The 16,574-nt window shown below is 35.5% G+C and overlaps 2 protein-coding genes across 10 annotated transcripts; one reads left to right on the top strand and one right to left on the bottom strand.

Annotated features, from left to right (window-relative positions):
- Positions 1-448: 448 nt before the first annotated feature.
- On the bottom strand, positions 449-9,030 carry MAA3 (P-loop containing nucleoside triphosphate hydrolases superfamily protein). Its single transcript, XM_011089509.3, has 20 exons — positions 8,492-9,030; positions 8,116-8,275; positions 7,687-7,814; positions 7,328-7,525; positions 6,886-7,077; positions 6,715-6,750; positions 6,364-6,449; positions 6,188-6,238; positions 5,304-5,415; positions 5,116-5,221; positions 4,332-4,429; positions 4,124-4,237; positions 3,930-4,022; positions 3,441-3,494; positions 2,436-2,494; positions 2,262-2,346; positions 1,527-1,895; positions 1,240-1,362; positions 1,061-1,147; positions 449-896 (listed from the first exon to the last, which is right to left on the bottom strand). Exons 1-20 carry the CDS (start codon positions 8,591-8,593, stop codon positions 672-674), a joined length of 2,478 nt encoding a protein of 825 aa, XP_011087811.1. The 5' UTR covers positions 8,594-9,030; the 3' UTR covers positions 449-671.
- Positions 9,031-9,793: 763 nt separating this feature from the next.
- LOC105169172 (Pentatricopeptide repeat (PPR) superfamily protein) lies at positions 9,794-15,511 on the top strand. Of its 9 annotated transcripts, XM_088884139.1 has the most exons (6): positions 9,794-11,883; positions 11,961-11,978; positions 12,324-12,585; positions 13,162-13,260; positions 13,397-13,677; positions 14,646-15,511. In XM_088884139.1, exon 1 carries the CDS (start codon positions 10,101-10,103, stop codon positions 11,757-11,759), a length of 1,659 nt encoding a protein of 552 aa, XP_088740265.1. In that variant the 5' UTR covers positions 9,794-10,100; the 3' UTR covers positions 11,760-11,883; positions 11,961-11,978; positions 12,324-12,585; positions 13,162-13,260; positions 13,397-13,677; positions 14,646-15,511. The 9 variants fall into 9 exon arrangements, with proteins under 9 accessions (XP_088740265.1, XP_088740266.1, XP_011087809.1 ...); XM_088884140.1 differs by lacking the exons at positions 11,961-11,978; positions 12,324-12,585 and having other exon boundaries at positions 14,646-14,721; positions 15,338-15,511; XM_011089507.3 differs by lacking the exons at positions 11,961-11,978; positions 12,324-12,585 and having other exon boundaries at positions 14,646-14,721; positions 15,158-15,511.
- The last annotated feature ends 1,063 nt before the right edge of the window (positions 15,512-16,574 follow it).

The raw sequence follows: 16,574 nt of genomic DNA, 5'->3' as shown, positions 1-16,574 counted from the left end.
AGTACACATACAATGTTTCCAAATTATTAAACAATCAAGAAAACTCAAGTTTGTGGTTTAAGTTGTTTTAAACAAAGTGATGGAGACAAATGGTAATGCAAAAGGAAATCAAATCCTTTCCATAACCCACAACAAGAGATCAAAGCCATATAATTTAAATTATTTTATTATTATTAGATTAACCCTCCGTATTAAATTGTATCCATAATTTAATAGTAGGTAAGGGAATAGAATATTTACACCCCATAGCATTTATTGCTAGCATAGTAAAAATATCTCCAAATTTCATTGTAAAAAGGGGTTTGAAAAGCAAAGGAATTGAAGAGAAAAAAAAAAAACTAATTTCTAACTTGTGCAAAAGTTCGACATGTTTAGATCTCAAGCTTCATTTTTTCCCATCACAAAGAAATCAGAAATCAAATTCAATATATGGTAGAATCTCTTAAACTGAGATAAATTGGGAAAATACCATTAACCACCATTACCTTGACAACTTCTTTACAAATAAGCAACAGAAAAATACATACTATCAATGTTCTTCTATATATACTTGAATGCAAAAAGAGAAGCCATTTTTTCAGATGACAATAAACTACAATCATGAAGAACTTCAAATCATTGGAAATAATTTGCACGAAAGCCGAATCGCAGCCGAAAGAATTTGTTAGGTCTTAGTCCTCACCACCAAAGTCCCCTTCGTAAGCCTCTCCTTCTCCGGCATCTCCCCAGTCATTATCTTCTGGTTGTCCTTGTTCAGCACTGCCAGCATTAGCATCAATAGGCACGTCAACATCCATTTCCTCCGGAGGGCCCTCGGGTTTCTCCGCCATGGATTCCTTCACTTCCATTGACTTAAGGTTGGCCTCGCTGAAAAAGTCATTGTATGGCTTGGAAACCTGAGATTTGAGCTTAGTTAATGTCTGGGGTTATTGTAAAGGGACGTTTAGAATATAGCAGGACTTCATTGGAGTGATGGTACCTCTCTGCAAAATTTTCAAATTGGAGAAAAACAAATACCAGAGCAGCAAATGTCTAGGGACACAAAAGCTTTTATATTTACCTTAAATAATACATTTCTCTGCTCTGCGCTTTCAACCAGGTTCTTCCAGTGATCATCTCTTTTCAGTGTTGATGCAGAACCCACAACCTAGAACCATAAAGAAAAACTCCTTGAGTAAAGAAGATGATTCAGCGAGTCCCAGCCAAATTTTTTTGGAATTTAGTTAGACTAAGCCATACCAAAACAGAAGCCCTTGCTCGAGTAATACCAACATTCATTCGTCTAAAATCAGCGACAAACCCAATGCCTTTATCTTTGCTTGCCCGAACACATGAAAAGATGGCAACATCCTTTTCTCGTCCCTAAAGAGATTTTTACTTAACACTTGAGTCAATTACGAAAAATTATGATGACAGGAAAGAAGCTTCATGTCTCCACCATACAAATTCTGCAGCCAAATGCAAATACACCAAGCAACAGTAAACCTGTAAAGCTATGCAAATGAGTTGACAATTAGAAAAAGTACCTGAAAGCCATCAACAGTGTTGATATCCACAACTTTATCAGACTCCACGCCGAAAGTGCTACGGAACTTTTCTCTGAAGAGCTTGACTTGATGTCTGTATGGTGATATAATTGCAAGTCGGGAACTCACCTTAAGCTCTGGATATCTACTTACCAATTTACTATACATTGCAAGGACAAATTCAACCTCATCAATATTTACCCAAGAACCACTTCCCGATGGTTGGGACTCCTTTCCATCATGTATATCAAAGAAGCAAAATGGCCCAAAGCAGCGGAATTTATGCCATGAGCGCTTGGTTTGCTCTTCCACATCAGGTCCATCTTCCAGTGCTTCATTATAAAATTCCCTAGAAGGGAAGCTTCGGATCTGCATGAACAAAATTCAACTATAACTGAGCATGTACTAGTATATTTTTCCTCAGACTGACAAATCCTTGCAAATGAGTCACAGGAATAAGGGCACCACACCCTTCCAATCTAAAGAACTTCGAGTTGAAAATCGTGTCCAGTATTGTGCACTAGAGCCAAGTGGTTGTTCAAAAATTTTGGATAAGTTGGACTAAAATGAATGTATAAGGTTCAGATTGTAATTTTGTGGTTTTGTGTTTCTGAATTCAGCACACAAAATTTTCTGAAACTGCAACATGCAGTTTCTATACTTTTCTTAGAGTCCTCTATAACATGTATATTAGCACACAAGAAAAGAGACAAGAGAATGAAAGAAAGATAGGACCTCAGGGTTCATGCGATATTGGGTTTTCAGCATTTGTACTGGATAGCCCGCCATCTGGAGTCTCTTAAACAAGCTCATTCCATATCTACAGAATTTCCAGAATGAAAATAACCAGTAAAATCAGAAATCATAATGTTTGAAGATAAAGGTTGTCGGAGTAGGTGCTGCTCTTACCCAAATTTTGTTGCAACAGGAGAAATTACTGTGGCAGGCAACTGAACTGGATCCCCCACCTAGAACATAACGATAAATCAACAATTTACATGATGATGACCATCCAAGAGACACCATAGTCCATACATCCACACCATAAATGTAAAATATCCATCCTTATGCATACACACCATAGTCCACACACCCAAAAGTTCTATTAAATTATTATAAATCAGCCAATCAGCATTTTTTTTTTAATATGGATGTCATAGTCATAAAGTATGGCAATATGACGAGAAATTGAAACAAGTATTATCATGATCATAGGTGGTCAGCATCTGGACTTTTATAAGCTAATGGGAGGTAAGTCAGAACTTGAGTGACCAAAGAGCAGCAAAAAACTCATAAAAGCTTTGAATATATATATTTTTGCGGGCACATTGCATATTTTAAAGGAAAAGTACTTGTGTAACATGATAACACGCTTGAATAAGAGCGACCACACAGCATTCCTCTTGAAAGAAAACCTAAATTCCCAATGGTATCAGCCCTTGTTGCAACATGTGCATGTTGGCTTGAAATGCAACATGCATAATTATGAAGATCGTTATATTCAAAACCGAGATAGCAATATGTTTGTCCAAGCAATCATCCCACTTCTCAAGAAAACAAAATGCCGCTTCTGTTGACTGGTCATAAAAAATAGTCTTTGGCATGGTATTTTATGGAGTTTGCTTAGTATTGTTAAATCCAAGATATGAGAGTTGGCTGCACTATGATTAACTATCATTCAAGTACCTAAAATCAAATCTCGTCAATTAAAATTAAAGTTCGACCTTTTCAAGAAGTAATCGAAAGGGAAATTAGCAGTAACATATTCTTTCTTCCTGTGAATTAAATAAAGCATGGCATCAAGGAATTGAGGCTCAGAATTGGGATTAGAAATACTTCAAATCAGAATCATCAGATGAAAATAGATTTGTCATTATTTCCACAGTAGTGACTTCAAGCTAAAAAGCACCATACCAAGAATACTTGTTTACATCCATTGGCCAGCGGAACAAGGGTTGCTGGCTCCACCTGTTCCATTCAAAATCCAAAGACTAGTTATGACAATCTAAATATTAATGTAAAGCACAGGAATCAAGAAAATTAGAAGGTCAAGCAGTTAGAAACTGTTCTTACTAGCCTCACAACTTCAGCTCATTAGGAACGGTTCTTATTCTATAAGAAAATAACATAGTAAATAAAGAAGAAATAGAATAACACCAAACTCCATTGCTCAGACTCTCCGAGTGACTGACTTAATGAAAGCTCGGCTCATTTCCACTCTCGAAATTAACAAAAGCCAATAAGAAGCGGCTGGGGAAGGGGGGGGGGGGGGGGCATACTGCACATGCTATAACAGAAACATAAACATAAAATAGATACCATTTTCTAGAAAGCAATATCAAGTCGCATATGCTCAAACCCATATAAACATACTTTTAAGCTTCGTGATAAGCAGTGACTTACAGCTTGAGCGGCTTCATCAATTACAACAACATCAAAGCCACGGTTTAATTTGCTGAAAAGAGTTGATCCACTGAAGCTCAGAGTGGAGAAGACCTGGCAACACTCAGCTAATCACTAAATATATTTTGGCTATATGTATGTTGGTTGAGCGAATATATTTACAGTAATAACTTGAAAAAAGAGAAACCACATACAATAACAGCTTCATCGAGTATAGAAGCACGGATACTGTCTTTATCCTTTGCTACACCACCTTGCTTTTGCTTGTCACCACTTTGTGAGTCCACACCTGCAAGTTTTTGCTCTACCTAGAACAATTTTTTACTTCAGTAAATATTTAATTTTCTAAAGAGTCACATCAACCAACAGGTAGGCGGTTACAAATAATAGTCATGTACATACCAAATAATCCATTGAAACTGCCTGGACTGAGTGGTGTGGTTTGAGACCTATTCGCACAATTTTAGGGTTGTATGCATGGTCATTTTCATCACGAATACCTATAATGAAACCACGAAAGCATCAGCATTTAGGAAACAAAGAAAACTTCTTGCCTGCAATGATGAATTGCTCATTTCTCTTCATTGAAACCCTAACAAGTAAAATGTGTTCTAGCAACTGAAATTTAATTGAACTTTAGGAAAGTAGAAAGCAAATACATCAAAAACAAATAACTATTCTCTACCAGAGTCACAAGTAGTTGAGAGAGGTCAATTTTACGCCATTCACCTCTTAAGATATTCACCTAATAGTTATATTATGTTGAAGATTTGGCCCAATGGCAAATATAAAGCTCCAAATCATAAGGCATCAAAATTCTGAAAGGAAAAGGAGAATTGAAGAGCAATTGCGCCAAGAGTTTTCACTATTCTCATATATAGTATTTATTGTATGAAAGTATGTGATTAAGAATGCCTGTCCTCTCATCTCTCCCTTCTCTTTCTACCAAACAGTGCAGGAGAAAGGGCTTCTCTTATCTGAAGAACCAAGGTCTTCCTATTCTTTTCCCAAAATCTACTCAGAACTGTCCTATTTTACTACATCCCTAAGAGATGTACAGATAATTTTTCTAAAAGATTATCAATGCAAAAAGTTGAGACAATTATGCATCACAATCGAATACTAAGGCACTAAATAGAAGACGAACTAAATAAAATAAATGTCATGGACAAGATAGACAACTAACCAGTATTTAGGAGACGCAGGACAATCTCATCGAGGGCAGAATTTGATGGAGCACATACTAGTACTCGGACACGATATTTTCGGCTGGAATTAACCATTTCTGGTTTCTAGATGGAGTTGAAAAGTTTTAAGGACCTAGAGTTGCAGACAGTTTAAAATCAATGTAGACAGAAAGAAAATTATTCTCACCAACTCGTTTCCAGATGTGGGGAAAAATCCATCATCACCATTTATAGGCATGATCATATCTCGAGGATTAATGCTAGATAACCATGGAGATGCTTTTTCCCAGTGATTGTACCTGTAAATATCAAAACATAATGAATGATTAACATGAAAAATCCAGAACAAAACTATGTTCCAATAACTTTATTCAAGTTTGAATTGTTACCACTGCATCTAAAAGCAGAATTAAACAGAGTGTGAGGAAAGGGTAGTTAGTGAAAACCTAAGCCTCAATATATTGCTTTAACTTGAATTACAAAAAAATAATATAACAGGAAGAAATCTATATGTTTCTACAAATAACTGAAATCCAATACAATCTTTTAGACTTCGTATATTTTCACTAATCATATTAAATTCATCCATTTATTTAGATTATATCATTGATTTTAGGATATAAACTTATTAACCTCTTTTATATGCGGAACAAAATTTTATTTTGGCAAATTAATTTGTAGAAATTATTATGTTAAAATAATAATAAGTTATCACATATTAGTCCAAAATTTTAATATTTCATTCGTAATGAAGCCAGAAATCAAGATTGAAGCTTAAATAGAGTTCATGACTGAAGCTCAAAAGAATCGAGCTCCCTTTCAAGCTTAAGAAATTGGCTAGGTCTCACAAGCTTGTAATGTTATACTTGAGCTCAAACTCAAACCTTGAAATTTTTCTGAACTCAATGAGAGCTCAAGTTGTTAATACACTTGACTACAAGTACCCCATGAAGCACGACCAGAGAGATATGCACATAAACATAAAAAGAAATACATGTGTGTTTGTTTTACATGCACAAAGAGCAATCTTATGGAAAGCTTGCAGCACATAATTAACTAACAATGTCATACTTTTCTTCAATAGGCAATTCTGGCCCACGTTTTACTCCAACCAATTTTCCCCTGCATGTAGTAAATAGATCAAGTTATTCAAACTAAGGTTATATATGAAATGCATCCGTTCTTCTAACTACTGACTCTCAGCAAAATGAGAAATTGAGGGAAATAATGGATGGAGAAATTATTACTTGGAGTGTACCCTAGCTGGAGTAGCATGCAAAATGGCACTAAGAAGCCCCAGAATAGTCTGCGTTTTTCCAGTCCCAGGGGGGCCCTAAAAGCAAGTGTTCTGTTACATGGACATATTTCAAGCTGTTTTCCATTGTTTGGACAGTTCAAGCAAAGTCTAAAAGCAAATCGAGAGAGCATCATGATTGTTTTTAAGTTACAATAAAAAATATGGGCAACGTTGCAGTTGTTGCATGTAATTTTAGTTTAAAAGATAAATTAAATTTGAAAACCATTAAAGCTAAAATTAGGAGAAGCTGCTAAAGATGACAAGTTTTCCCAAGTTAGGAGCATAAAGGTACAAGTCAAACCTGTATCAAAACAAAGGTTTTCCGTGAAAGACCTGCCTGCAACAAGTTCAGAGGGAGCTCAATTACTAATTTTGCTACGATATAGATGATAATTAAAAAAGGATGCATATTTAAAGAATACAAGATTTCTGAGGGTCCCGCAAATGAGGGTAAAGTTGCTTGAGAGCTCACATATATAGCCTCCAGCTGCGATTTATTGTGATTATTTTGAATAAACTCTGCCAGAGGTCTAGATAGTTTCCAGGCACGATCTTCGGCAGAATTGTCAGATTCAGATGCTGTTAATATTAAATCCTTGAAAGGAAGAGAACTAATGGACCGCATAGCAACATATTCACGGACTATAGTTGATAAGCTGCAGATCTGGAACAGAACATGATGATAAAAATAAACAGAATTAAGAAATTTGGCATGTATATGTAAGTAATAGGATATATTAGATGATATTATATATAACCAATATTCAATAGCCAAAAAATCATCACCAGAATAAAGAGTATAAACATCCCAATGTCCTAATTGACCGCAGGGATCTCCATTAACATTTGCATCCTACAATTTGGCAGTAAAAGTAACATAAAAATAATACAATTTGCTTAAATCAGGAAATTACCTTCATAACATAGAAATACTTCTGCACTTCAGTAACAATAGGAAGCATATTTAATAGCCTTGGGCAGGTCTCGATAGCATCTGTGTTAAATCTCTTGATTTCTCCACCCAAATATAAGCGAAGTCTTATCTTATCTTGTTGACGATGCTCAACTAATGCAAAGGCATATGTAGTAGGTAATTGTTTGCCCTCACCAAACTACAAAGAGGTGATCCCATTTTCAAGATTAGTAATGGCAATTCACAGAAGAGAATTTTACATATGAACAAAAATCACAAGTTTACAACATGACCAATGTAATGGCACCAGCCAAATCAAATTGGGGCCACAAACAATTATCTTAAATTAGTACCATGTACCTTCTTAGTTGAAAGCAACAGTAGATCATTCTGAGATATCAACTCTGCATCAGAGCAAATGACCATAGGTAAATGAAATCCATTAACTTCACTGCATTCTGCCACGATTGCTTGCTGCCATTCAGTTTCTGTACATTCAAAAGTATGTTTTATATGTACAAGGCATTTAATTAACAAACTAATGTAAAATAAATGATCTCAAAACTTGAACCAAGACTTATACCAAACAGTGAAAAAGTATCTCAAATACCTAAAATATGGAGAGAAACACAAAGACTTGTATGCATGAAAAAAACTCTCTTCTCATGCCAAGCCTCAAACTCAGCCTGGCGAAACTAAATAAATTGCTTCAAAGTAAGAAATTTCTATCTGAAGCACACACAAACCTCAACAGACGAAAAAAGAAGTCGGAAAAGCAAAGAACAATACCTTCTTCCTCGTCTTTTCGTTGAACAATCTGGGCTTTAACTTCTTCAAAAAGCAAAGGCTCAAACGTATCAAGATATTCATCAACATCTTTATATGTGTTCTTCACCTCCTTCAACTCCACAGCACCTCCATCCCCAGACTTCTTATTGTGATTTCTCTTCTAAACAATTACCAAAAAAGCTCAATTAACTCAACAGCAAAACATTGGAGTAGATAATCTGCCCATAGCTAGTCTAAAAGCAGCAGGTTAAGCGTTTAAGGCAAACAGTACTTAAATTTGATATGCATTGCACCAAATATTAGGCCTATAACATAAGTGTATACAGAATGAAGGAGGAACTAAAAAGAAAAAAGAAAGGGAACGTGAAATGAATACATCTGATTCTTTGAGGATGCGAAGGTAATCCCAACTCAGGACTATTTTATAAAATCGAAGAACACAGACTTCCTCTTCAAGTTTGTTCTTGTCGACCGCCATATCTACCTCAGCGAATTCAATCTGCCAATGAGAGAGCTAACGGCTACAGGGGTTTTATCATTCGTGTTTTACTTGGAGTAAACAGGGTCTAATGCCAAATATTATGGACTACAGAAAGCAAGAAAACTACAGTTCTCTGGGGAAGGCGGAGGTGGTAAAGGAAGTCACGTAAGTCGCCGGTAACGGCCGGCGAGCCTCGAATGCGGGAGCTTTGCTCCCAAGCCGCACTTAAATCTCTCAAGTAAAATGATGCTCGAGTGGGGAAGTGGGCCCAACGCAGGCTAGACTTTGGTGGGCGGCGGCGCAAGAGAAGTTGGAGTGCGGTGGGGAGTTACTGCAAAAGAAGAGTGAAAAACAGAACAGAATTGCAGAGCATATAAGAGGAGGGAACGGCTGAACGATGAAAAGAAAGGGTTTGGCTTTGGCTTTGCATCATCTTTTTACTTATTCTAACTTATGTTTAAATAAATTAATTTAGGTCAAAATGATACGTGCAAAGTTTAAATTTGGGACCAACAATTAATTAAATTTTATAAACCTTAGAATTATTACAAGTATATGTTTATTATCAATAAGTACGTGCTTGGTTTAGTTTTTAGAAGAAAAAAATAAATAAAGCATATACTTTATATATTTTTATTTATATTTTAAATTTATGTAATATATTTAGAACATATTTCTCGCGTATATGTAAATAAATAATATATATATAAGAAATAAATAATAATTGAGAATATATCATAATGTCTGGTACATATTGAAAAATCAGTATATAATATTTGATGCAAAATTCAAATTGTGAAAAATAATTGGAGAACGTCGAAAATAAATCTAAGCACATTAATATTTTCTATGAAGATTTGTGTTTTTTTTTTTTTGAGAAAATGTAATTTTCATAAATGACTTATAAATATTGTATAACAGGTATATTTATCATATGGTATCCTCGACAGCTTAAGTAATACGCCAAAATTTATAGAATGGACAAGTACTCAATTGTTATATGCATGAGTTTGACAACATTATATTCACTAAATTGATCACTAAAACTTTTGTACAAATTATTATAAGATAGATGAATGAGGCACTATATTCATTACATGACCCTTAGTCTTTTATTTTACCACAATAGTTATAAAATAAGTTTTTCTTTTGTATTTAATAATAATAATAATAATATATTGGTGTGTTGGTTTGATTAAGCTTTGTATGGCATTGTGCTGAAGAGAAACAACCTGAGAATAATATTTAGTACAACTGTGTTTTGTTGGGGTGACCATTCCGCCGGGCGTCCTCAACCCTAATTCGGCCCCGCCAACCCCACCAGATTTTCACATACCCAAACCTCATCAGCCACCCATCCATAGCTCTTGGAACCCAACTCTTGTTTTCCAATCTGTTATTTCGCTCCGGAATACAAGAAAATGGCATGAAGACGGCGGCGCGGTTTCATCTATTATTTTCCGCAACATTTATACTGTTCAATAGACAATCTTTGATTTGATTGATGAGAATGCAATTTTGGGCTCAGAGGGTGTCGATTTCTAAGGTTTTCTCCACAGCTTTGCTCCATGGTCACGCCCGCATAGAGTCATCGCACTCTTCTCCGGCATCCATTGTCTGGTTCATCAAAGTCGTTTGCACTCTCTGCGTTCACCACTCTCACTCGCTGAATTTTTTCGACACTGATTATTTTCGGGAGAGTTTGAATCCCTTTGTGGCTTTCGGCGTAGTTTATCACATTAACAATAGATTGAATAATCCAGATTTAGCATTTAGCTTTTTCCGCTACTCGAGGCTGAGTTTCAATCTACTTCACTTGGAGTCCACTTTCAATCTGCTCTTGAGGTCGCTCTGCAGAATGGGCCTCCATGATTCGGCTAAACTAGTGTTCGAATACATGAAAGCTGATGGGTTTTGGCCCAATAGCGCGGTTTTGGATCTCGTAGTTTCATCTTTTGGTAATGCCGGGAAGTTTAGGGTTGCTGAAGAAATTTTGATTGCGCAAGCTGAAATCTGTAATGAGAAAGGAGAAACAGTTAGTTCATTTGTATATAATAAATTTTTGTGCATATTGATAAACAGAAATCGGGTTGATGAGGCTGTTTTATTTTTTAGAGGTCATATTTTGAGGTTAGGAAGCTTTTGCCCTGATACGCAAAGTTTTAACATAGTGATAAAAGGACTGTGCCGGGTTGGTAAGGTTGACACGGCCTTTGAGTTTTTGGATGTTATGAGGAGTTTTAGTTGTCATCCTGATCTCGTTACATATAACACTCTTATTAATGGGTTCTGTAGAGTTGGTCATATGGATAGAGCAGAGGAGCTACTGAGAGAAGTTAAACCACAATCTGGGTTTTCACCAGATGTTGTGACTTACACATCAGTTATTTCTGGATACTGCAGATCAGGTAAGATGGAGGAAGCCGCTGCTCTTTTTGATGAGATGATTAATTATGGAACGAGACCAAATTTGTTTACTTTTAATGTTATTATTGATGGTTTTGGTAAAAAGGGCAAGGTGGCTTCAGCTTTGAAAATGTATGAAAGGATGGTTAACTGTGGTTTCCATCCTGATGTTGTCACCTTCACCTCTCTCATTGATTGTTATTGCCGCCGTGGAGAGTTGGAACAAGGAATGAAGCTTTGGGATGAAATGAATGAGAGGAAGGTGTCTCCTAATGCATTTACTTTCTCCATTCTGATTACCTCTCTTTGCAAAGAAAATAGATTAAACGAGGCTCGTGATTTGCTGAGGCAGTTGAACTGGAGGGAAGACATTGTCCCTCCACCATTTATTTACAACCCTGTTATTGATGGGTTTTGCAAGGCTGGCAATATAGATGAGGCCAATGCAATTGTTAAGGAAATGGAGATGAAAGGATGTGTCCATGACAAGATGACTTTTACCATTCTCATTTTGGGGCATTGTATGAAAGGGAGAATGTTTGAAGCAATAGGAATGTATAACAAGATGTTGTCCATCGGTTGTGCACCGGACAATATCACAATAAGTTCTTTGATATCTTGCCTTAGAAAGGCAGGCATGGCACGTGAAGCAAATGAAATACAGGAAAAGGCGTCAAACGTTGTACACTTAGGTTCATTGTCCTCGGAAAGAACCGGACCGATTAGGACTAACATGGACATTACTGTGGCTGTTTAGTTGAAAAGATAATTGTGCCCTGTGCTTGTTTTGGGCTTAGCAACTGGATGAGGCCCTTCAATCAGAAACATCCATTGAAGAAACTAGATTTCAGAAAATTGTTCTGTGGATGCGCGAACTAGAGGTAATTTCTTTTCTGGCTTTTCTGTTGAGGTAGTTATCACCATTTTTCTAATTCGCTGTTCTACTCTTGTTATGTAGTGCTGCATTTTCATCCAGGTGAGGCGTTTGTTATTCGTCTTTGACTAGAATAGGATACAGGCCAAGAAAATTATGCAGATAACTAAACAAGTATGGAAATCAAGGGAAAGATCTTCAACAGAAATCCACTTCCCTGGATGATAGAGTATACTAGAGGATAGACATGTTAGCCTAAGCACATGCTAAGATATTTTGTTCCTATCCTCTTGTTGATATTATTGAATGAAAGTTGGACTGAGAGAAAAAGGGTAAAAGTCTTGACAGCAAGTGCCAATCTAGTTTTTGCAGATGCATAAGACTTGAGAGTTTATTCCAGTGATAGAGCCATGTTCTCTGAAATATTGTTGTGACATGCTTTTGCAGACGCTGGAAGATGGGTAGTATATTTCCTAGACACTAGCCAAACACCTGGCATTTGTCCGGGGATTGGGTTTGAGTCAAGACTTGGAGTAGAGGGCAAAAGAAATTTACATAGTAAACTGAAGCTCCTCGGAGATACCTGTAAAAGAAAATCAGAATGTTCCAGCTTCATAGAGGTTTCGTGTGGAGCAATTCTACTCCACTGGTTCCAGTGGACAATACAAGCAAATAAGGAATCCTTGTTATTTCTTTGGTGGAGTAGAGGGTAATCGGAGATGTGATTGTAAATTATTTACTTGATTTAACTTAAAGCCGCCAACACAAGAGCAACTTCAGGACTGAAAACTTACTTTAATGTTTTTTCATCTTTATCACCATGCCTTCGTCCTAACTTCCTTATCTGGTTCTTCATCAGTTACAGTTTTTTCAATAATCACGGTTGTCTCAATTGCAAGGAGTGTAAAAAGGAATTGATGTACTGTAACAGCTGTAATAAGGAAGTTCTTTAGTTTGTGTATTTTGGTTCTTTTGACCTTCTGCAAAGTCAGTGTCTAGACCAGCCTTCGGCACTTCCCAACTGGACTACTTAGAAGTGGTTCGATCTATAAGTTGGTTTAAAGTTCTTACTAAGCTTATTTGCCTTGATGCTAATCAATTCCCAATGCTTATGGTAACTAATTTGTACTCTACCTTTTGTTTATGATCTGCACATCTTTGAAGCTAATTACAGTCTGTTGAGTTTTAGTGCAAATGAGTTGGTCTGACATTATTCCTCCTTGCAGTTTATGGTAGAATTATTTTAGTTCTGTTATGCAGTTTATTTTTTCTGATTTTATTGCAGTTGGCATAACTTTTGGGATTGATCGAGTTGCATGGATCTCAGTGCTTGGTTCAGGCCCTCCATTCTCCACTACATGTGACAAAAGTATTGTGCAGTAAGGTTGTCTTCAGTCTTTGCCTCTGTTTTGCACTTTATTTAGTGCTTTCTCCTTGCTACATTTCCTAGCCGTTGTACTTTTAAAACAAAAGTTAGTGTTAGCATCTTTATGATCTGTTTTTCCTTTTCTGCTCACCAGCTTTTATATCTGCTTGCTCCTCGTGTTCTAAGATTGCATCTGATGGGTTCCTTCGGTGCAATACTGGTGAAAATTCTTTAGGGTGCTGGTGCGATATTTATCCTGCCAGATACGAAGAAAATGAGAATATCTTGTCATGTTCCATTCTGCCTCGATCTGATATGCGCTTCAAGTTCCAACTAGGATCCTTTTATAGTTCAATGAAAGACGCAGCAGACTTCCGCGATATGAAATTGGCTTTCATAGTAAGAGGCACAAGCAGTTTTGATGCTATTCTGAAGGTTTGAATTCCTCATTTTTCATTGTCCATGCCTCCAGACGCCATTAGTTGATCAACACAAGGCACTAAATTCTGATTGTTTCAGCACTCTTGTCCTTTATTTTCTTGTTTCTGAGTTCCGTAGATTGGAAGATACTAGGTCAGCTATTGCATTAATTGGTTAGTAATGCTAAACATGAGAAAGTTTTAGGTGATATTTTGTATGCTTGCTTATGGTTGTTCTTTTCTTGATCGCAATTAGTTGTTATAATGAGAAAAGTATCTTATAGACAAGTTACTAATGTTTTGGGTTTCAAGGTTGTTGCTGCTGGATGAAAATACCAGCAAATTTTACATGAAGAGCTGCTGTTTCTATGTTTAAAAGATCGATTGTCAGGGGTTTTTAAAGGTCAAATCTGATTTCATCTCCTTGTTAGTATCACCACTTGGTGCTTTATTACTTAGAGGGTGCTTTGTCTTTTTAATTGGGTCAGGGCAAAAACTTGAATCTGTAATCTCAATATGTCTAGAGCGGAGACAACCTGTCTAGTTATGCATAGATTTTTAGTAGCACCTAATGTGTGCCTGGGTCAGTTACTTCCTTGTAACCGTATGCATAAGGAAGTTACCCGTCCCACACACGTCTAATGTAGCTTTGTTTCTAACTGCATGTATGGAAGTTGCCTGAGTGCCATGCAATTCTTTACAGTTCTTTTTTGGGTTGTTTATGGAGTTATATTTGTCTTATGTATGATTAGAACTTTGGCTTGTACATACTCAACTGGTTGAACCTCAAAAGTTCAGCTAAATGTGCTCGATTTACGTTTGTCTTTTTCTTTTAGATTAAATTTAGTGCTGTTTGCCAGATGTTTTTACCTATTTTTGTACTCGAACACTCTGATATTCAAGTTTTGCTGCATTATATTACCACCCTTCCAGAATCACGTCCTACAGCGAACATTTTATTTACAAAAATTTTCTCAACTGCAGGAAGGCTTACATTCTTTGCACTGAGACAACTGCCCCAGTTTGCTGATTCTACCTTTTGCGTCCAAGAAGGTGAAAGGTGATTTTGCTCTTACCAACATGTTTTCTCTGGCTTCTGAGTGCTTCCAACGACTAACGCTTTGTGCTAGCTTGGCGGAGGCCTAAAAATTTTCATTCATCGATTTATGTATAGTGTGTTTTTTCTTTTCATCTCTATTGATTTCACATGATATTTTGCCTAGAAGATAGCAAGGACCTACACGAGGAAAGGGCCGCAAATATTGTTGTACCAAGTAACATTGTCCAAAATAGTTCCATGACATCCATTTTGGCTGCACTCATTCTGAAACATATTTCAAACTTTCTGGTGTTGATTTATTCTTGAAGGATGTTATCCCCTTTAGGGTGAGAATTGAGTCTTTGCAAATGTGATTAAAAAGCTCCTACCTTCTCAAGGATTCAGTTCCATCAATAAGATAGCTAAAAAGATAAAAGAGTTCCGTCTGGCAATGCAGTTTCTATGAAGATGGCTGTCTTGGAAGGTGTTTCCACTTGATAACGTCAACGTACACAACAAGTTTTATTTGAATATTCTACTCGAATGCTGCTAGATTTGATCATTGGTTTTCTGTGCTTTAAACAGTTCCGACTACTGATCTATGTTATCAACTTGTATCTGAATTTGTCTTGGTCAGGTTGTAATATTGAACCAGTTATTGCTAGAGTTGTGGAAAATAATAGACGAAAGGATGCTTGTATACTGGCATTTTATGTTGCTGTACAGGAAACTCCTGATGCAATTTGAATGTGATGAGTTGTATGTTTTGTTTGAAAATAAAGAAAGGGCAAGTATTTATTGTTTGGTTTTAGCTCCTTTTTAGTTGTACTTGAGTGAAATGATTGATTATATATATGTAATTATTATGTTACAAATGCTAATATTCAAGAATTAATTAAAAATGAAGATTAGATCATTTCATTAATAACTCCTCCTACAATTAATATTTATTTTTCTTGTCTTGGTTTATATGGCATTTAAAACTAATAACACCACTTTTGCGACTTCAACTACTCCGTGCTTCTGGATTCCCATTCCCATTCCCATTCCACCTCAACAAATTATTCCATGAACGTGAAACCCAAATCTGATAGAATTGAAATTACATTGATGATTATAATTAATTTATTTAAAATAATAATAATTTATGGTTTTCACTTTTATTAAAAAAAAAAAAAAGAAAAATCATAAGTGGTGAAATTGGAACCAGCAGGTTTAATTAAAATTGACAAAATGGATGCTGACGTAACGTTTGTCGAACCCAACAAAGAAACATATAATAATAATAAGAGATAATTACATTTATACTTCCTCACCTATTATTTTTTTACATAAATTATTTTATATACTTTTTGAAAAATTACAGAAATCACCCCTAATAATCTTTAAAACTCAAAAATGCCCTTGTTGACTAGGTCAACCTTTAAAATAATTTTTTAAGGACAAAAATACCCTTAAGGTGTTTCTGTAATTATCAAAAGATAGAAGGGGTGTCAAAGTAATATTTATGAAGATGAGTAATATAACTCCATATATATATTTTTTTTTATTATTTATACTGATTTTTATACAAATTTAAATTATTTTATTAACTTTTTTTATTAAATCTCTATATAAAATTGCACTTTTTTTAAACTAGTTATTTATATTTTTTTTTATTATTTATACTGATTTTTATACAAATTTAAATTATTTTATTAACTTTTTTTATTAAATCTCTATATAAAATTGCACTTTTTTTAAACTAGTTATTTTCTAGTTTAACTAAAGTGAAAATTAAAAATAATTGATGTATTTTATATAAAAAGGCAATAAATGTGAGGGTGTTTATGTAATTATTCCTAATAATGATAATAATAATAAGATATCATGGG

The sequence above is a fragment of the Sesamum indicum genome, linkage group LG8 (genome assembly GCF_026168435.1).
Source record: "Sesamum indicum cultivar Baizhima isolate 11 linkage group LG8, ASM2616843v1, whole genome shotgun sequence".
Lineage (NCBI taxonomy): Eukaryota > Viridiplantae > Streptophyta > Magnoliopsida > Lamiales > Pedaliaceae > Sesamum > Sesamum indicum.
The sequence above is the reverse complement of the archived record's forward strand: the minus strand, read 5'-3'. Positions and strand labels throughout refer to the sequence as shown.

What these genes read in the sequence shown, in the direction of transcription:
- MAA3 (XM_011089509.3), bottom strand. Translation starts at nt 8,593, where the DNA reads ATGGCGGTCGACAAGAACAAACTTGAAGAGGAAGTCTGTGTTCTTCGA. An exon ending in CGCAGCTGGAGGCTATATAT is followed by an intron (nt 6,751 to 6,885) that starts GTGAGCTCTCAA and finishes AACTTGTTGCAG; the next exon opens with GCAGGTCTTTCACGGAAAAC. An exon ending in CAGTTTCAATGGATTATTTG is followed by an intron (nt 4,238 to 4,331) that starts GTATGTACATGA and finishes AAATTGTTCTAG; the next exon opens with GTAGAGCAAAAACTTGCAGG.
- LOC105169172 (XM_011089503.3), top strand. Translation starts at nt 10,101, where the DNA reads ATGAGAATGCAATTTTGGGCTCAGAGGGTGTCGATTTCTAAGGTTTTC.